The sequence below is a fragment of the Nyctereutes procyonoides genome, unplaced genomic scaffold (assembly GCF_905146905.1).
Source record: "Nyctereutes procyonoides isolate TBG_1078 unplaced genomic scaffold, NYPRO_anot_genome, whole genome shotgun sequence".
Taxonomy (NCBI): Eukaryota; Metazoa; Chordata; class Mammalia; order Carnivora; family Canidae; genus Nyctereutes; species Nyctereutes procyonoides.
The window spans coordinates 603,294-624,989 of NW_026575113.1; the positions used below are offsets into that span (position 1 = coordinate 603,294).

The 21,696-nt window shown below is 50.5% G+C and overlaps 1 protein-coding gene across 4 annotated transcripts in view; it reads right to left on the reverse strand.

Annotated features, from left to right (window-relative positions):
• The window catches only part of SLC24A4 (solute carrier family 24 member 4), a 159,739-nt gene that overhangs the window by 58,089 nt on the left and 79,954 nt on the right, over positions 1-21,696 (reverse strand). For all 4 annotated transcript variants that reach the window (XM_055333683.1, XM_055333684.1, XM_055333682.1 and 1 more), the window contains exon 3: positions 1,354-1,430. In XM_055333683.1, the coding sequence (XP_055189658.1) occupies positions 1,354-1,430 (77 nt within the window). The remainder of the gene's footprint in view (positions 1-1,353; positions 1,431-21,696) is intronic.

The following is a 21,696-nucleotide window of genomic DNA, read 5'->3' on the forward strand; positions in this document are numbered from 1 at the left end:
CTGAATGATCGGAAAGTACATATTTCAGTGTCCACCAGTCGGTCACACGGGCCCTGTTGCGAGGGCTCTGCTGCTGGACGAGGGATTGTAGCGCGTGGCTGAGTGCCAATAAGACTTTACTTATAAGCCTGGGGAGGTGGGCTAGATGGGCCCCTGTGGCCATAGGTCGGCTACAGTTCCTGCACAACTCCCGAGGGACTCTCAGGTTCCGGACACGAGGTCTCATCTTAGTGACGCCACAACTCTGAAGTGGGAGCAGCAGAAGGGGGGTCCCAACCCGCCACACCCATGGCCTCTTACTGAAAGAGGAGTGCAAGGGAAAGCCAGCAATGCCAGGAAGACCAGCCCCTCCGCTGGGATGCAGGGGCCTGTCACCCGGGGTTGGCCCACCATCTTCACTTCGTCAGTGGTTTATCATGTTCGTGGCAACCTCACTCATTGCTCATCCTCAGGAGACCACCACCTCCGCCACGGGCCCAGCTTTGGCTTTCTGATTCTCTGTTGCGGAGACTAACCCCAGCAGGGCTCTCGAGGGGCCGGAGGGGCCAGGCGGTTGGAGACCCTGATCCGAGGGCGATTCGCTGTGTCCCCAGTAGACAAGCAAATCGTGAGCACTTCCACCTCTGCACACGACACCACAGGGCTGGCGAATGTCTTCCGCCCAGGGACAGGTGGGACATGGTATTGGGTTTGTGGATCACATGACCTGTGTTAGGCCTACTCTGATGGAAGCATGATGACGCAGAGACGCTGGGAATGGCTGCGTTCCCATAAAGCTTTATTGGTAAAGACCAGGCAGTGGCTTCAGGCTCAGTTTGCTGGCGAGGACTTCTACCCGTGATTCAGGTTTGGACCTGCGACTCCTTTTTGAATTGTTATCTGGGCCCCACTTCCACCATCAAGGCTCACCCAGGGACACGGGGAAGCCCAAGAAGCAGTGCACCACAGTTAAGGTAGAGGCATGTCATGGTGCTGAGACGTGGCAGTGGCGGCATCATGGGAATCACGACAGTGAGCGTGCACAGAGCCCTTCTCTCGGGCTGTGCAACACCTGGCGTGCTTTGTTCATGCTCTCGCGTGTTCACACTCGGGGAAGATGCCGTCTGCTTCACAAAAGCAGAAGATGAGGCACAAGGAGATCTGAGACCTTGTCTCGGCTCTGGGGTGATTAGCCATGCAACGCTGAGAACGTCCTCCAACACCTAGGATTCTGGTTTTTTTGGGGCCTTTTTGTGGTTAAAATGGGCCCTGTACTGGCCCTCCTAGGTCCTCCCCTACAAAGATGGCACAGCTTTGTCATGTTGCGGCCCCTGCCGGCAGCTTGGGGTCACCCCACCCACCAGGCCCACTTACACCGAGGATATGCAGCAGGACAGCTCCATGCTGTCGCTCCTTGTTGGAGAACAGGTCCGTAGGGAACTCATGAATCGCTGGAAGACAAGAAGACACGGCAGGGTGTTAGTGGTCAGCAGGCCCCCTGCGGGCCTTGCATGCAGCGTGACAGTTCCCCATGGGACCAGGGAGCCTGCCGGCTGTGGGCAACCCTGGCAGGGGGCTGGCCAGCTGCAGTGCCTTTGTGCTCAGCTCACCTGCACTCTTCAGAAAACGCTGCCGAACGCTGGATTAGCCACTGACATCCTCAGAAACTAGGATGGCCCAGTTTCACGTGTCCCTTGCAGTGTTTTTTAAGCACGAAACACTTCCTACCCATTAGGACAGCAGTGACAGATGCTCACCAGCGTTGCCAGCAAGGACACGGACAGGTGGGAGCCCTCCTCCCTGGCTGGGTACCCCTCCACCCCGGGGGACACAGTCCAGCAGTTCCCCAAAAGGTTAAACATGCGGTCACTAACATGACACAGAGATCCCAAGAGAAACGAGAACACGACCACTCAGACCTCGCATGTGAGAATGTTCATAGCGGAACGACACACAGAGGCTGAACATAGAAACAACCCACACACCTAAAGCTAGTGATTGGATCAGTAAAACATGGTCTTTCCATACACAGGAACGTTTGGCAATAAAAAGCAAGCAAAGCACTGACATGTGCTACGGCGTGGACCAACCCCGAAAACACGGCGCTGAGAGGACCAGTTCCGCAGGGCTGCACGTTGTAAGGCCCCATTAATATAAAAGTCCCTAACGGGCGAATCACGCAGGACAGAGGCAGGCAAGCGGCTGCCCAGGGCTGGAGGCCTGGTGGCCCGGAGGCCTAGTGGCCTGGGGGGTGATGTGGGAGGGCGCAGCATGGTTTCTTTGGGGGTAAATGAAATGGTTCTACAACCGTGGTGATGTCTGCACAGGGTGGACATGCTGTAGGCCATCAGCTAGGTATCCTTTTTTTTTTTCTTTAAGATGTATTCATTTATTTATGATAGACATAGAGAGAAAGAGAGAGAGAGGCAGAGACACAGGAGGAGGGAGAAGCAGGCTCCATGCACCGGGAGCCCGACGTGGGACTCGATCCCAGGACTCCAGGATCGTGCCCTGGGCCAAAGGCAGGCGCTAAACCACTGAGCCACCCAGGGATCCCATCAGCTGGGTATCTTAAACTGCACAGGTCAACCGTGCAGTTCGTTGACCGTGCAGACCGTGCACGGTCTGCGAGTCACAGCTCAAAAAAGAGGCTACTGGGAAAAGAAAGTAGAGAGAAGTTTAGAGAGGCCAAGGAGAGAAGTCGGGGGATGCTCCTCATGGTCTCGGAGGACACTGATAGCATTCCCACACGGGTCCCAAGTGGCTTCCCCCACCACGGTGCCGTGGGGAAATGCTGTCCCTCCCACGGGCTGAGGCTGGGAGCTCGCTGTGGTCCCGGCCAGGTTCAGATCCTGCCTCGGATGTCTGCAGGGACAGCCCTTGAGCCCTTGGTCGCACCTCTGGTAAAGCAGGGAGGCTGCTTCTAACAATACGTTCTACACACATGGGGCCCACGGGAATGTCAGAGGTGCCCCTCAGGATCCTGGCACAGAGCTGCCTTGCTGCATCCAGGCCAGAGCCCAGAAGCGTCCTCTCCCACGGGGGTCCTGTCTGAGCCTGGCCCACCCCCCAGCAGTGCAAGGCCCCCGGCCCCTCCTCCCCACCTCTCCCACGGTAGATCTGTCCCTCCACACGGGGAAGCCAAGACCCCAGGGAGGTCCAGCGACACCGGGCTGGGGATGGCAGTGCAGGCCCGAGGAGGAGACTGCTGGGGTTACCAGCTGTGTACCCCCACATCCCCCTACCACGGGCCACGATTGCCGTGGCTGAGGCTCTGGGAGTCCTGCAGTGGGAACCTCAGCTGAGGCACAGCAGGGGAGGGAACGAGGGCTGAGAGCAGCGGTCCCTGTGCCCTTGGCCCCTGGCCCTCCGACCCCATCAGATTCAGGTATGCGTCTACCACACACTGCCATCTGGGGTCACCGAGTCACCGTGCCACAACCCCCACTGCAGTGGGTCCCTCTTCTTGTCATGGGCTCTCATCATCCTGGGTGGTGGGCAGCCTGTGACCCACAGAACTTGCTGCATCAGGGAATCAGATATCCAGCCTTCAGGGCACTGCCTTGACCCACCCAAGGGATCTGAGCAACTAACGTGCCTCTTGGGGCTCAGAAGGGTCCCAGGTGACGAAGGAGTAACTCCTCTGCCCTACTGCCCCATCCAAGGGGACCGATGGCCAGTGGGTGAGCAGCTGGTGAATATCATGTGTGCAGGTCCTGGGCTGGACACTCCCGCAGCCCCACATCTTCCCCAGTGGGGCTGGAAGCTTCCAGAAGGCGGGGATGCCCCTTGTCCTGAATCACGTTCTCTGCACCTGAGCCAGGCCTGGCACAAAGCGGGTTCCCAGAACACTTTAGCAGTTGACTGAATCAAAAGATGGTAAAATACTGATACAAATGCCCACCCACACCTTCCCGTCCCATCGGAATGCTCTCAGTCCCCTCAGTACCCACTTAAACCCCGAAGGATGCCAGCTTCGTGCCACGTGCTCCGTAAAGCTGCAGAGAACTTTCTTTTTCTTTTTAAATTTTTATTTATTTATGATAGTCACACACAGTGAGAGAGAGAGAGGCAGAGACACAGGCAGAGGGAGAAGCAGGCTCCATGCGCCGGGAGCCCGACGTGGGATTCGATCCAAGATCTCCAAGATCGCGCCCCGAGCCAAAGGCAGGCGCCAAACCGCTGCGCCACTCAGGGATCCCTGCACAAAACTTGCACGACAAAAATCCCTTCTCTGTAAATGCAATTTGGCCCTAGGCTCTGAAAGTCTTGATTTCTCTCTTCTGTGAAAATCTTTTCTCGGAGTCTCCCACAAGATATGGAAAACACCGGCTCCCCGGACACCCAGAAAATGGTCCCACTCTAAAACCTGCAGCCTTTAATGAAATACAGATTCTTTCACTCATTTTTCCCCTCATAATCAAACTTCTTGAACTGAACTGTTGCTGTCATGTCAAGGGGGAGGTCTGCTTCCCCAGCCTGTCAGCTCGGGGATGGTTATCAGAGGAAGGGGCTTGGCATTCCTGTGGCTGTGAGCATCTCTTTCCAGGAGAAACGTCATGGCCTGGGCTGTGTCAGCGCGGATCAGTAGACGTTTCTGCTGTGAAAATTCGAGACAGTTCCTGATTCTCTGAGTTAGTGTGATGAGAGCTGCTGATTTATTCAATTCCAGGAATTCTTCAAAAACTAAAATAAAGCAATGCGCTGCGCGGACGCCGTGTCTGGACTCCAGCAGGGGACACACGGGTTACAAGCGGCTGTGTCCATGGTAGGAACAGGGCCTGGCTTGCTCCGCCGCCCACATGCAAGCTGGCCGGTGGCTGAGGGAAGGCCGTGCTGTCCCTGCCTGAACTGTGGTGTGCAGACACAATGACCAGCAGAGCCTCCAGCCACTCATGATACACAGCTGTCCGGACCCTCCAGGTCCTCTGGACACGTTCTGACCCCATGATAAAGGCCCTACAGCCGTCAGTGTCCCTCCCTGTTCCCAGCTGATGCTCGGAGGGGAGAGTGACCGGTGTGGGGGCCCCAGCCATATGAGCCAGGACTCCTGGGGGGACCCCGAGTTCCTTGCCTGGGGTTGGGGGCTGCATCTAGCATGGAGGGAAATCTCAAGTGAAGTGGGAGGGGACACCTGAATTGCAGTCCTGATGCAGCTACCCATACTTGTGGGGCCCTGGCTGAGTCTGTCCTTCCCTGTTCTTGGGGATCACCCGGGACACACGTGGCGGGGGAACGTGCATGAGGCTGCAAGCAGGTGGACAGTCAGAGCCTGCACTCCCCGGTCAGCAACTGGTGGCTGGGACCAGTCTGCTCCCCGGTTTAGGACTCAAATCCTCCTGAAATAGGCCTCTGGGGTGCAGACGGGCCATGGAGCCTGCGAGGCAGGAACTCTGTCTATCCCAGCTCTGTCTCCAGCAGCTGCTGGGTGCACGGGCTCTGGAAGTGGCCAGCAGGTCTCAGGAAGGGTTTCTGCCCTTCAGTTATTGCTTGTTCGGCCTCAGCAAGTTGCTAACTGCTCAGGGCCACTCCCTCACTGCGCAGTGGGGGTCTCACCACCGCACCTGCCCACCAGGCTGCCGTGAGGGTCACACCATAAGCAGCTCCACCCAGTAGGCACCTGTCACCCAGGGCGGGTAACTTACAGGCTCTGCCCTGACCTAAGTCTGTCTCCATGGTTCCACAGGATGAGGCCTGGGTTTGTGAAAAAAGTAAGAGGAAGGACCGAACCAGCTGAGTGGGGAAGAGCAGGGGATCAGGGCCCCCACACCAGGATCAGGGTGCCGGTGCTGCTGAATCCCACTTCCTGAGAAAACCCTCCTCCTGGACTTGCTGGGATCAGCAACCCTGTCCTGGTCATGTTCAAGCACAGGACGCTTGCATATCTGTGGGGGTTGGAGGGGGTGGGCACCGAGCAGCCCCACCTGCTCAAATCTCCACCAGGGAGCAGGAGGGAATCAAGAGGGCAGGCACACATGGCTTTGGAGGTGATGCCTAAGCCTTTAAGCTACAGGAATCTGGCAGGGGTGGGTGTGGGGAAAGGGAAGCGATGTGTGTGCAGGTAGAGCCCTGCTCTGGAAACCAGGGATGATGCCAGCACCCTGACTCTGGGAGGTGGGAGTGGGGGCCCGAGGAACAGGCAGGAAGGGGAAGCTGCCAAAAACCCAGCAGCTTCTGCCCACCACCCTGTTAGGATTATCTCCTTTGGACTCTGGTGCCCAGAACTGGCTTCTCCATTACCTTTGGTTCTGGACACCCTTATGCCTCAGGTGTTGGCATCTGTCCCCCCCCACCCCCGCCCACTCCCATGGTGTACAAGGCCGGTAGGAGCTGGGGGAGGGTGTCCTTTCCCACCAAGTGCCTTTCTGAACATCAGGGGGAAACTGTAAGGCCCCTGGGGACAAAGGTGTGTGTGACCCCCCTCGCCACCACCAGCTACCCAGCTAACCCTATAAACGAGGCCCCCCAGGCATACCTGCCCTTCTTTGTTGATGAATGTACCTGGATGATGCCATTATATTTCAGAAACCCCGGGCTAGAGTATGCCCTCCCAAGGCTCTGTACTTTTGCCAACACTGCTGCTTGTTTTCAGAATGTATTAATTTGTTCAGCAAGTATGTGCTCATCGGTGTGGGACCTTCTGGGAAAGGGCAGATGGGATCCCGATGCACCTGTGGGCCCGGCTGCTCCTCATCCTGGAGGGTGACTTGACTTTCAGAGAGGGCCAGAGATATCCAGAAAGAGGCAGGTGGTTGAGACGGCCCATCCCCTGATCCTGAGTGCGTACAGGTCAACAAAGCCCTTGAGCATCACCATGCACCAGGCAAGCACATGTACTGAGCCTCGCAAGTGTACCCGTAAAGGGGCAGGGGCAGGGGTAAACAAACGACTGGGAGACAGTGGGCAGCTTGCAGGGATGGTGGGGAGTAAGCCAAGCCTGGCGGGTTACTGACGGGGGGTGGGCGGGGAGCACAGGCAGCAAGTCCATGGAGAGCCAGGCACCGACGTCGAGTTCCCAAGGCTGCGTTACAAGCCTTCCAAGGCCCTCCCATCTGCCACACCAGTCCTGAGAAGGCATATCTTCATTTTCTTGATGAGAAAGTGGGGGATCTGAGAAGCTAGATTTCCCATCAGTCACACAACCAGGGTTTGGCCCAGTGAGGAGAGGAAGGCCAGGCAGGACCCCAGTCAACACCAGGCTCGTCACCAGAGCATTCTACCCGTGACAGGTGCACAAGGGGACTGAGATGTCCTTCACCCACGGACAGGCTCTAAGGGCCAGGCAAGGAGTCATGCTCTTAAAAAGAAGCCTGCACACGGCATGCTGCAGGCCAGCCCTGGTAGTGCATGACCTGCCCCTGCAGAGGTCTTGTCTGTCACTCCATGGGTCCAGGGAAGTGGACCCACTTGACCTATTTCGATCTACTTGAAACCTTTTGTCCAACCGATCACTATTTATGGACGTATGAACATATGAATGAATGAATGAATGAATGAATGATCTATGCACCCACTGGCCCATGTTACACACAGAATTCACTCTGGGGCGTGTACTCCATGCGTCTTGAGCTCTACCACCACACCCTGAGGGGCAGACTTCCATCAGCCCAAATTCCCTTGTGTTGACTTTCTGTCGTTGACAACCCCCTCCCACAGCCCTGCTCCTGGCAACCGCTGGGGTGTTTCCCTCCCTACAGATAGCCTTTCTCAGAATGTCACCTCAGTGGGGTCATACAGCGTGCAGCCCTCCCTCCTGGTTCCTCTGCCCCCTGTGGTCTGGCTTCTTTCACTTGACAAAATGCGCCAGGATCCACCCACACTGGAGGATGGTCCCACCTCCATGCAATGTTCCTGCTTATTAGCTCCTTTGACTCCCTCACCTCCTCACTTGCCCAGCGTCCTCTAGAGGACCCCGCTCCATGGTGCTCCAAATATTGTGGTTCTCGGAGCCTTCCTTGAGCCCTCTTCTCTCTCCATGTACACACCTTCCCCAGGTGATCATGGCTTTGACTTCCTCATACCTGCAGGCTTCTCCCAGATGCCAATCCCAGGCCTCAAGACCTGACACGCCCAGCTACCAACTGAACATCACACCTTAAGCATCACCATCCTATAAGTACCTTACACCTGTCCCTGGTGAGCAGCTCACCATCCATGTTGATCTACATGAAAGAAATCCTGGTGCTGGTCCATCCTCCTTCCATGCCCATGTAACAGGTGGACAGGGCCAACTAACAACCAGCTTCCAATTCAACCTCCTTCCATGAGCCTTCCCATCGGGGACACTACATACAGTGCATGAGGCTGTGCACTGCACAGTCACAGGCAGCAGCCCTATTCCCTGTTCTGTGTAGTCTGTATGACCTTGAAGCTAGGGTTCTGAATGACAGGGAGACTCTGCCAACCTAAGGGATTGGGAGGGAAGAAAAGAGGCAGAGAGGTTTTCCTCTGCCAGCCCAGGTTACAAAGATGGAAGTGCCGAGAGGCTTCCTGGCAACAGCAACCACTCCCTTAATCCCCCACAAATCATCTTTGAATTCGATCATCCTATTTCCAGCTCCAGTTCCTTTAGTCCTTCTTGTAATTTTGTAAGCACATAGTTCCCTGAATCAAATTCCTTTCTGTTTAAAACATGGAGAATGGCTTCTGTTTCCCATGCTGAATGCTGATACCTCCACCCCCTTTTAGCCAATGCTCCACAGCATCCTGGTAATCTCACTTCCTACACGGCTAGAGTCCACCCCCCCCACCATCTCCACCAGCCTCCTCATGTCTTCTCTTGATCTGCCCCTTTCTGGGTTCCACACACAGCCAGTCCAGCTCCTCCACATGCGTGGATGGCCTGAAAACCTTCGATGGTTCCCACTTGCTCTTAGGATCAATGCTCAAACCCACATAGTGTGGCCCTGACAATCTCTCATCAGCTCCTGCCACCTGCCCTCCCACGCTGGCTCTGCTCTGGACAAGCCTGTGAGCTGCTGGGTTCCGGAACAACGGGGGTGTTCAGGAACCATCCAGGGAGTGAATGAGTATCTGGTCATCAACCTTCCTTCTGACATGAACTCAAGAGTTGCTAGAACGAGCTCTGCCCAAAAGATGTCCAAGAGATGGGCTGGCCAGCCCTGTTTTCTCAGCTCTGAGCTTCCAAAGCACTGCTTGGATGCTGAGCCATGACCTTTCCCACAAGGAAAGCGTTTGACAGAGATGTGCCTCCATTAGATGCTGATCTTTCTTCAACCTTTCAATTAGTCGATTCTCTTTAGGGAATATAAACTGCGAAGTGAATTTTTCAAAACAGAAAAAAATTGCCTCAAAACACGCCATTCTCTCTCTGCTTTTAACCTTGGTTAAAAATAGCCCCATGTTCTAAGCCCTGACGTTTATTCTGAAACTATGTAAGCTAGACTGTAAGGCTGAGAAGTAATTTAAATAGCTTCAAACTTCCATCATTTCAACTTATGTGTTTTAGAAACCACCAAGTGCCAGAAACCAAAAGCAAAAAAAATCGTGATTTTCTCTCAATTTTCTGGTTTAAAATAACTTTACTAAGAATTTTATACCTTTCATGGGCAATAGTTGGAATGTCTAGGTTTTATACCATCACTCTCATGTCTCAAACTGAAGCAAAAATAATTAAATCATTGGCCTAAACAACATAAAAAGGAGTTTAAAATCCTATCTTCCCCCACCCCCCAGCATATTCCAAAAAGAAATTATGCACCAGGAAAAATAAAATAATGATCGGAAGATCTAGCTGCAGGATTACTCTCTCCAGGAGCAACCACCATGGAATTTTAGGGCTGGAAGAGGCTCTAGATGCTACCTGGCCCAGTTGTCTTTTACCTGGGACAGGGCATGGGATTATCAAAATCACAGGGACAAAATCTAAGCCAACCGATCAATCTAAGCTGCCATTCCTACCTCCCTCCCTGGCCTGATTCTAAACATCCTTGTCCTGTCCACGAGAGCCATGTAACTCCCCATTTTAAAGGGGAGAAAAAGTAAAGTCCAGAGAGATCAAGTGTTTTACTCAGCATCACAGTTACTTAGCAACAGAATTAAGAGCCCAAATATGCAAATGAACAATGGCCACACCATACAGGACAACAGAACCCTGATCCATGTGTCTCCATTAAGTCAATCCAAGAAGCCCAACCACGACCGGTCCAGAGGGTCATGGCTTGGTCAGCGAGGGTCAGCTTCCCTACTGCTTGTCCCCACTTTCAACTCCAGGCCCGCCAGAGAAAGCTAAATATGTTCCCTATAATGGGTTAAATAAAACTCATGTCCACAAGGAAGCTTATTTAGAAGTTAGATAAATGGATAAAGAAGATGTGATACACACACACACACACACACACACACACACACACACACTGCAATATTACTCAGCTGTCAAAAAGAACAAAATCTTGCCACTTGCAATGATGTGGATGGAACTAGAGGATATTATGCTCAGCAAAAGTCAGTCAGAGAAAGACCAATATCATATGATTTCACTCATATGTGGAATTTAAGAAACAAAACGGGATCATAGGAGAAGGGAAGGAAAAATAAAATAAGACAAAATCAGAGAGGGAGACAAACCATAAGAGACACTAACTCTAGGAAACACTGAGGGTTTCTGAAAGGAAGGAGGTGGGTGATGGGGTAACGAGGGGATGGACATTAAGGAGGGCAAATGATGTGATGAGATCTCAGTATTGTATGCAACTGCTGAATCACTGAGTTCTACCTCTGAAACTAATGATACACTCTATGTTACTTAAATTGATTTTAAATTAGAAAAAAAGAAAAAATAAATTAGGTATATTACCCTACTAGGGATGCCACAACAAAACACCATAGATGAGAAATTTGTTTTCTCATAGTTCTGGAGGCTGGGTGTCCAAGATCAAATTGCCCACAGGGTTGGTTTGTGGTCAGGCCCCTCTTCCCAGCTTGGAGACCATTGTCTTCTCCCTGTATCCTCATTTGGCCTCCTCTGTGTATGTGCAGACTGTGAGCTCTGGCATTATTCCCACTTCTAAGGGCCCACCTTATCACCTCATTTAAGCTTAACTACCTACTAAGGTGCTGTCTCCAAATATTGTCATATTGGGTTACGGCTTCAACATATGGACTGGAGGGTGGCATGTGGCACGGCGAGGGGGGCGGAGGCATAATCTTGTCTATAGGGTCTTTGTGGATGAAATTATTTAAATTAACATGAGATCAGGATTAGGAAGGCCCCTCAGCTCACAGACTGATGTCCTTATAGGAGGCCAGGACACACAGAGACACAACAAAGGTTTGTGATGATGACCTCGGAGACCACAGTGATGTGCCTACGAGCCAAGGGAATGGCAGGATTGCTGGTGGCCACCAGATGCCAGGGGAGTGAACAGATTCTTCCCAGAGCCTCCAGGGGGAACCAGCCCTGCCGATACCTTGATCTCAGACTTCCAGCCTCCAGAATCAGAAGAAAGAAATTTGTCGTTTTAAGTCACCCAGCTTGTGGTCATTCATGACAACAGCCCCAGGACACAAATATACACCCCAAACTGATGGTCTAACATGTCCTGCTTCTAGACAGCCCACCCCAGCCATCTCCCACCAGGCGTACCCAAGCTTCCGGTTCTCACGCTAAAGCTTCTCTGCTCCCCTACCTGCCTTTGCATCTCTGCCAAAGACAAGCAATGGTCCGGACTCCCCCGTTGTGGGAAACTGAGCCAGCACTGGGGATGTGTTCTCCCATGGGCAGCCTTAGTTCATTACCACAATTCCCACAGCCGCTGGCCGTGTCTACGTGTATTTCTCCCACACCAGGTTTCATGGTCTTGTAGTGCCGGGGGACAATTTGTCCATTCCTGTCCTGAACCACCCTCTACCAGACCGCATCCAGCTACAAGACTGGACAGAGAATGGCTACCAAATACCTCCGGTGAATCCGTAACTAAGGTTCTCATACATGGTATGACAATAACCTCTGAGCTGCTCACCATTGGGAACCACAGAAATGATGAATTTACCAAAAGGACAGTGATTATTAAGGTAAATGATTTCTGTTTGGGAACACAGATATAACTTTATATTAGCATGGTAAGCTGTTCTTCTAAGATTTTATTTATTCATGAGAGACACACAAAGAGAGGCAGAGACACAAGCAGAGGGAGAAGCAGGTTCCCTGCAGGGATCCTGATGTGGGATTCGATCCCAGGACCCCGGGGTCACGACCTGAGCCGAAGGCAGACGCTCAACCCCTGAGCTGCCCAGGTGTCCCAGAGCAGTAAGTTTTACATATAAACCATAAATAGTAAAGACATATAAAGGGCCTACCGTATACTAGGCACTCTAAATACTTTACATAGAGTATTCCACTTAACCCTTACAATGAGCCTGTGAAACATTATCATTAGTCTCATTTTACAGATGGGCAAACTAGGGCACAGAAAGGTTAAGGAAGGGATCCCTGGGTGGCGCAGCGGTTTGGCGCCTGCCTTTGGCCCAGGGCGCGATCCTGGAGACCCGGGATCGAATCCCACGTCAGGCTCCCGGTGCATGGAGCCTGCTTCTCCCTCTGCCTATGTCTCTGCCTTGTCTCTGCCTCTCTCTCTCTTTGTATGACTATCATAAATAAATAATTAAAAAAAAATTAAAAAAAGAAAGGTTAAGGAAGTTGCCCAAGGACCCACAGCAAGCTTGGAGCCAAGACTGATGCCTTGGTAATTCAACTCTAAGTATTATTTGACTGTGTTTCAAGAGCCAGAAAATGTTTCTTCCCTTTGACACAACTCATCAGTTTGTGTTCTGTGTGTCTTTCAAAACATAAGGCAAAACAGTAGAAGCATAGATGTCCGTTAACTCAAATGGTAAAAACACTGCAAGTCTCCCATCATCCAGGAAAAGGGAGACAGCTTTGTGGTTGGGACACATTCCTCCAGTCTTTGAGAAATGTTCACTGGCACCTGAGGTGTCCCAGCACTATTCTGTATCCTGGGAATAAATACATCCATGAATGAGGCAGGTAAAGCCCCTGCCCTTGCAGCACATCTTAGATCAAGCATCATTTAAAAAAAAAAAAGACATTGGATGTGGAAACAAATCTAAGCATTAATGAAAAGAACACAAAATCCTGGGGTTTTTTTGCAGCTTATTTGTTTGAACAAATAAGCGAATCAACAGAACTGTGGAAAGAAAGAACCCCAAGACTAATCCAGGGATGGAAGCAGGTGGAAGAATCCTAAACAGCCTCTTCTTGCACAGCTGCCTCCCCAGCCGACCTCATCCTAATTATGCAAAGACTTTATTTCCAAACAGGGTCATATTCAGAGATAGCAGGGATTAGGACCTCAACCTGTCTTCCAGGGGGACACAATTCGGCCCAAAATAGCACTCATATTTTTTACTGGATTAGCTCCTGATCCACCAAACATGGGCACAGAAAATAGCTCCCCATGAGGCTAGGTCTTAAGAAAACCCAGCAACAGGGCAGCCCGGGTGGCTCAGTGGTTTAGCACCACCTTTGGCATAGGACATTATCCTGGAGACCTGGGATTGAGTCCTACATTGGGTAATGGAACCTGCATGGAGTCTGTTTGTCCCTCTGCCTGTGTCTCTACCTCTCTGTCTCTCTGTTTCTCATGGATAAATAAATAAATAAAATCTTAAAAAAAAAAAAAAGAAAGAAAAAGAAAACCCAGCAACAGTCGTGATGAAGTCTTTTATATGCTCTGGTTCTCCCATGATTATGCAGTTTTTCATCTGCCGTCCAGAACGATCTGCAGGGCCCCAGTTTGGGGGATGAATTTCATGGCCACTCTGTACATGAGGAGGGCAGCGACCTCAAGTAAGAACCGCTAACACTTAGCCAAGAGACTGCGAGCTGGTCTGTGCTGACACGCCAGGAGAGTCTTCCATCATCCCCAACACGGACAGTCGGTGTGGCCTTGTCCTTGTCAGTCTCACATTCAATGAGGTGAGTGGACACCTCCTAGGGGAGGCAGATGCTGGAGCACCTCCTGCCAGGGACACTCAGATCTAGGCGAGGAGGGATGACTTGCCAATAGCGAGTGGTCCCGGGTCCTCACTTAACCATGGTGGACCCGGAGGGAGGCTGGAATGCCCCCCACCCCAATTACCTCTACCTGGTCCTGAGCTGACCCCATGCACAAAAGGTTCGTCCCATGTGGCCACGTGTCTAGGCTATAGTAGCCAGTCATTTAATCAGACACAAATCCAGGTGTTGCCACGGTCACATGCTCACCATCTACTTTTGACTGACTTTAAGTAAAGGAGATTTACCTAGAGAACATGGGTGGGCCTCACCTAATCCACTGAAGGCCTTTAGAGAGAACTGCTGCCTCAAGACCAAAGCACTGGCACTGGCCTTGAGTTTCCAGCCTGCGTGCGCATCACAGATTTCCGATTGGCCAGTTTCTGTCATCACATAATTCTGTGACCAACATCCCTTCACAGGTGTGTGTGTGTACATGTGCCTCTTATTGGTCCTTTTTCTCTGGAGAATTCTGACTGACAGACTAGACCTTGTCCAATTAGGTTTGGGGAGCAGAGAAGGAGCCATCCCTGTGCCCTATATGAGGCAGAAGTGAGTGCTGGGTGATGGATCATACAGTAGTAATTCTGTTTTGAATTTTTTGGGGGGACCTCCACTCTATCTTCCACGGTGGCTGCGCCAGTTTGCATTCCCACCAATGGTGCATGGGCTCCCTCTATGTCCATGTCCTCGCCAACACTTGTTTCTGCTGTTTTGATTGTCACCATTCTGACAGGTGCGAGGGGATATCTCAGTGTGTGTTTGATGTGCGTTTCCCTGAGGATGAGTGACGCTGAGCATATTTTTGTGTGTCTGTCGGTCATCTGAGTGCCTTCAGGAAAATGTCTCTAAATTAAGCTTGCTGCTTCCCGTTTTAAATTGGATTATTTGGGGTTTTTTGTGTTGAATGATATAAGTTCTTGACATATTGTGGATATTAAGCCCTTATTAGATCATTTGCAGGTATCCTTTCCCATTCAGTAGGTCGTGTTTTCATTTTATCGGTGGTTTCCTTCACTGTGCAAAAGCTTTTTATTTTGATACAGTTCTGACAATTTAGTTTTTCTTTTGTTTCTCTTGCCTCAGAGGACAGATCTATGAAAATGTCAGCAGCCACCATTTTAATGGATTTTGTTCTGTAGGTTAGTGTTTCTCAACCTGGACACTACTGATGTTTGGGGTTATATGATTCTTTGTCCGGGGGATGTATTGCGCATTGTAGGCTATTCAGCATCCCTGGTTTCTACCCATTAGACACCAGTACCACCATCTGCCCCCAGTTTTGCCAACTGTGTCTCTAGAGGTCACCTAGGTGGGGTGCGTGGGGAGGCACAGTCACCCCCCTGTTGATAATCACTTCCCTAGATGACTGTTTCTCATACTTTCTGCAGTAAAAACAAAACAAAACAAAAAGAACATGTTTCTATATTTGACTGACCCCTTTGTAAATCCTAGAAAAAGGAGTCACTAGGAAATGATCATGTACATGGTTGTCACCACGTCAAATTGCTTAAAAGTATGTAAATGCTTCTTCTCAGTCTGTTCTGTTCCTGTCACGGGTGGGTAATAGAAGTTCCCAGACCACGTTCCAGAAGGTATTAGGCTAAGTGAAAACAGTCAAACAGATAAAGACAAATACTATATGATTTTACTTATATGTGGAATCTAAAAACCAAACAAATGAGTAAACAAACAAAAAGATAAATACTGAGAAGTGACGGTTGCCAGAGGAGAGGGGAGGAAGGGGATGGGTGAGGGGATTGGGAGACGCCGGGCTCCGGGGTCCCGGTAGGGGGATGAGGAAGCCACGGAGATGACAGGCACAGCGTAGGGAATGCGGCGGGAGGTGCCAACAGCACTGCCCCGGGGGCCGATGGCAGCTGTACCTGCGGGGGGTGCAGAGTCGTGGGATCACTAAATTATGCCCTTGAAAGTAACAGCACGGGCAGCCCCGGTGGCGCAGCGGTTTAGCGCCGCCTGCAGCCCGGGGTGTGATCCTGGAGACCCAGGATCGAGTCCCACATTGGGCTTCCTGCATGGAGCCTGCTTCTCCCTCTGCCTGTTTCTCTGCCTCTCTCTTCGCTCTCTCTGAATGAATGAATAAATAAATCTTTAAAAAAAAAAAGAAAAAAAAGAAAGTAACAGCACCACGTGTCAACTCTACTCCACCTCAGATGAAGCCATAGCTGCTGTTAACCACTGACCACCCAAGCCTGCTTCTCTCTGCCTCTGTGTCAGTAAGACCTGCCCACCCCCTGCCTCTCACACATGGTGTGTCTACACCAGCCCACTTGCTGCCCACGCACCATCCTCCCCGTGCACAATATTCTCCACCCAACTTGAGTAAACAAGAACCTGCCAGAAAATTCCTATTCTCACCCCTTTCCGCTCGCCCCACCCTCTCCTTATGGTCCCATTAAGTCCCAAATCCACATTTTTTAACGGTGGCATATCTCCCGTCTCTTTCCACCCACAGACGGTAGGAATGGACTTCCCTGCTCCTCTGGCCACAGTTGAGGACCTTCACTCTGCCAGCGGCAGCTCTCCTACGTGCAGGCCACCAGCAGGTCTGGCCCTGGAGCAGCAACTGCCCCAGCCCAGATTTTGGCTCACGCTCCTTTCAACCAGCATGGAACAGATGTACCAGGAGGTCTGTGCCTTGTGCTGCGAGGGAGCAAGGGTAAGGCAGGCAGGGCCTGTGGTGTACTGCAGAGGGGGTGGCCGGGAGCCCATGGGGCCCTAACAAGGCAAATGCCACCGGGACAAGTGTACGTGGAGCTTCAGTGGGACATGGAAGAAGAAACAATTAACACCAACTCAGAGAAGGTGACCCACGGAAGGGCAGGAGACGGGAGAGCTGAGCTCTGGAGGATTTCCAGAGGCATCCCAGGAAAGCGGGGAGAGGATTTCTGGGCAGAGGAATGAACTGGATGCTGAGGCAGGAAGGGGGCGGGGGCCCAGGAGCTGGGAATTCTGTGCCATCAGGACCCAAGGCCTCTGGGAGGAATAGGACCTGACAATGGGAAGAGATCCTGGAACATGGGGTTGAACCAGATCACAGGACCTCGAGTGCCAGGATGGGAACCTAACTGTCTCAATGATACCAGGGAGCACTAGAAGATTTCTGAGCTCAGGAGTGACAAGGGGTATTTTAAGCTGAAAGCTGGCAGACTGATTTCTGTAAAGGGCCACATAGTAAGTATTTTAGGCTTTGTGGGCCATATGGTCTGTGTCGCAACTACTCAATCTGCTGCTATGGAGCAGCAGCAACTGTATATGATACATAAACAAATGAGCATGGCTGTGTTCCAATAAAACTTTATTTATGGTTCACTGAAATTTGAGTATCACATAATTTTCATATACTACAAACTACTGTTATTTATCCTTTTTTTCCCCCTGAACCCTTAAAAAAGTAGAAACATTTTAAGCCTGTGGGCTACCTACAAACAGGCAATGAGCTGGACTTGGCCCGGGGCTGTGGTTTGCTGATGCCTGTTTTAGAAACATGATTTGGGGGGTAGGGAGAGATAGAGACCTCAACAGAAACTACTAGGGTAATGGTGAGAAAGGGACAACCAGACAACCATGCAGGGTGGAGGGTGAAGAGAGGCCAAAGGGACATACCTATGGTGTTCAGCTAGAGATGAGAGGCATAGTGATGCCATCAAGCTAGATGGGCGATAACATGGGGGTGGCATGGGTCAGAAAGGCTGACCCAAAAGGACAGAAGTGCCTGACCTAAATGTGGATCAGCCTGTCTCAGATATACACCCCCGTTTTACCACACTCAGCTACTCGGAGCACTGCAGCAGTGGACCGAGTTGACCTCTGTTGTTTGCCTGCCCAGCATCCTGTAACCCTGGTTCTCCCTGGGGGACTGTCCCTTCCCTTGTTCTTGTCCCCAAGATTTGAGTGGGGTTGACTCTCACCACTGCTGTTCACCACAGTACTGGAAGTCCTAGCCTCAGGAATCAGACAACAGAAAGAAATAAAAGGCATTCGAATCGGCAAAGAAGAAGTCAAATTCTCCCTCTTTGCAGAAGATGTGATACTTTATGTGGAAAACTCAAAGGACTCCACTCCAAGATTGCTAGAATTCATATGGGAATTCAGGAATGAGTCAGGATATAAAGTCACTGTACAGAAATCAGTGGCATTTCTCTATCTGACAATGAGACAAATAAGGAGTCAATCGCATTTACAACTGCACCCAAAAGCATGAGATACCTAGGAATAAACCTAACCAAAGAGGTAAAGGATCTATACCCTAAAAACTACAGAACATATATGAAAAAAAATTGAGGAAGACACAAAGAGTTGGAAAAACATTCCCTGCTCATGGATTGGAAGAACAAATATTGTGAAAATGTCTCTGCTACCTAGGGCAATCTATACATTCAAAGCAATCCTTACCAAAATACCATTGACATTTTTCACAGAGCCGGAACAAATTATCCTAAGATTTGAATGGAACCAGAAGAGACCCCGAATAGCCAGAGGAATGTTGAAAAAGAAATCCGAAGCTGGGGGCATCACAATGCCAGATTTCAGGTTGTACTACAAAGCTGTGGTCATCAAGACAGTGTGGTCCTGGCACAAAAACAGACACATAGATCAATGGAACAGAATAGAGAACCCAGAAATGGGCCCTCAACTCTATGGTCAACTCATCTTCAACAAAGCAGGAAAGAATATCCACTGGGAAAAGGACAATAAATGGTGCTGGGAAAATTGGACAGCCACATGCAGAAGAATGAAACTAGACCATTCTCTTACAATATGCACAAAGATAAACTCAAAATGGATGAAAGATCTAAATGTGAGAAAAGAATCCATCCAACTCCTGGAGGTGAACACAGGCAACTGTGTTTTTGAACTTGGCCGCAGCAACTTCTTGCAAGATACATCTATGAAGGCAAGGGAAACAAAAGAAAAAATGAACTATTGGGACTTAATCAAGATAAAAAGCTTCTGTACAGCAGAAGAAACAGTCAACAAAACTAAAACACAACCTATGGAATAGGAGAAGAGATTTGCAAATGACATATCAGATAAAGGGCTAGTTTCCAAGATCTATAAAGAACTTATTAAACTCCACACCCAAAAAACAAACAATCCAGTCATGAAATGGGCAAAAGACACGAAGAGAAATCTCACAGAGGAAGACATAGACATGGCCAACAGGCACATGAGAAAATGCTCTGCATCACTGGCCATCAGGGAAATACAAATCAAAACCACAATGAGATACCACAAATGGTGGAAAATTAACAAGACAGGAAACAACAAATGCTAGAGAGGATGTGGAGAAAGGGGAACCCTCCTGCACTGTTGGTGGGAATGTGAACTGGTGCAGCTACTCCAGGAAACTGTGTGGAGGTTCCTCAAAGAGTTAAAAATAGACCTGCCCTACGACTCAGCAATTGCACTGCTGGGGATTTACCCCAAAGGTAGAGATGCAGTGAAATGGCAGGACACCTGCACCCCAATGTTTCTAGCAGCCATGTCCACAATAGCCAAACTGTGGAAGGAGCCTCGGTGTCCATCGAAAGATGATGGATAAAGAAGATGTGGACTATATATACAATGGAATATTCCTCAGCCATTAGAAATGACAAATACCCACCATTTGCTTCAATGTGGATAGAACTGGAGGGTAATTATGTTAAGTGAAGTAAGTCAATCAGAGAAGGACAATTATTATATGGTTTCACTCATACAGGGAGTATAAGAAATAGTGCAGAGGATCATAGGGGAAGGGAGGGAAAGATGAAGGGGTCATCAGGGAGGGAGATAAACCATGAGATTCTAAGCTCTAGGAAACACACTGAGGGTTGCTGGAGGGGAGGCGGTGGGGGGATGGGGTAAGTGTGTGATGGGATGAGCACCGGGTGTTACATGCAACTAATAAATTACTGAACACTACATCTCAAACTAATGATTACTATATGCTGGCTAATTAAATTTAAATTAAAAAAAAAAAGATTTAAGGGGGGCTGCTTCTGCCCCAGGGCCACAGGATTGGTTCAGAGATAAGTGAATGGTCCCACAAGAGTCAATTTCAGGAATTTGGGAAAAGAAAAGGTTTTCTATTTAAGCCTGGTAAAATGGTAAAAATGCAGGCCAGGACTTCCCAGGGCCTCTGTGTGAGGAGACCTGCTATAAAAGAAGCCACTATGGAAGGAATCAATTCTGTTGCCTCTTGCTGAGCCCTAGATCCAGCCATGCCTAAAGCTAGCCCAGACTTCCCAGTTCAGGAGCCAATCACGCTAGTGCAGGCTGGGTTTGGCTCACTTGTAACCGAAGTCCTAAAACATGGAGCTCCTGTTAGAAAGAGACTGCAGAGGACAGAGGCCCTGATCTTGGAATCACATGAGATAAAGTGCCGGACAGGACTGACAAATGACCTCATCCAAAGCATTTGCCTCTGTCATCTTTACCTCTAGACAGTGCCTTGTATGCACAGTAGGTGCTCGAGAGTTGCTAGTGTAAGAATGAAGCAGGTAGTGCAGGATTTTTCTTCCTTCTCCACCAGCCAAAGGTTCAGAGAACCCATGACCTTCAGGAACATGGTCTTGCCTCATACAAACAATGCAGACAGGTCACCTCTGGGAGAGAAGAGGCTCAAGGGGTACCAGCTCTGAATGCATGCCGGGTAAGAGCCTAAATGAAAGGAGGAATCACCTGGCCTCAGGAAGGGGGAGGGCCTCCAGCTGGAGGGAAATGCTGACTCTGAGTAGCAGCTCACCAGGCAAGCAGGGCACATGGGTAGTGGAGTCTGGTGAAGCCTGACTCCAAGGCTAGACGTGGGGACGTGGGCAGACCTCTGGGGATGTCAGGCCTGTGCCCCTACAGAGGCTCTAGAATGTTCAACTCAGCTGTGACTGTCCACAAAACGTGTGTGCAGAAGCTGATAAAGAGGGGACTGCATGGTGGAAGGCAGAGTCTACGTCGAGTCCCGGCCCAGATGCTTATGGAATGCCTGACCCTCGGCAAGGCAGTTCCGCCCTCTGAGACTGGATTCTCCCATCTGTAAATAAGGGAGCTGGACCAGAGAAGAGGGTCTCCAGCAGGGGGAAATCTCAGATGAGGTCATCCAAGGGTGTTTAACCCACGAGTGAGTACAGAATGGAACGGCCTCTCATGTGCACCGGCATCGGCCATGCGTGGATGCTCACTGTTGGAGGCTTTAGGTTTTCTAAAGTGAATTACTAAAACCACCATCACTTTGGGCCATTCTGTTTTCTTAGCATACAATCCCCCATGTATTGACGACACGCAGTCTCCGTGTCCACCCAGAGGTGCACGGCAAGGTAGGTCCTCACTGCTTTTAAGTTCTTGCTCTACCTCCTACTGGTGGCGTGGCCTTGACAAACAAGGATCTTGGCCATCCTGGGTCTCGGTTTCCTGTCTGTAGAACAGGCATCACAGTAGCCCCTACCTGTTAGACTTGGGTGGAGGACGGAGTGACACGATGTACGTGAGGTGTGGATGAGGCCCAATGGATAGCGAGGGCTTGGTACACAGTCGCCGTTCTGTGCCATCGGTAATACCAAAGCAGGGACACTCCCTTGTGGGCATCCATGGAACTTTCTTTAAAAAAAACCTGCCCTTATAAAATGGACCTTGCTGTCACAAGTCAGGAAAGGGGTCTCCTTTGGGGGGCGGAGGGCAGGATG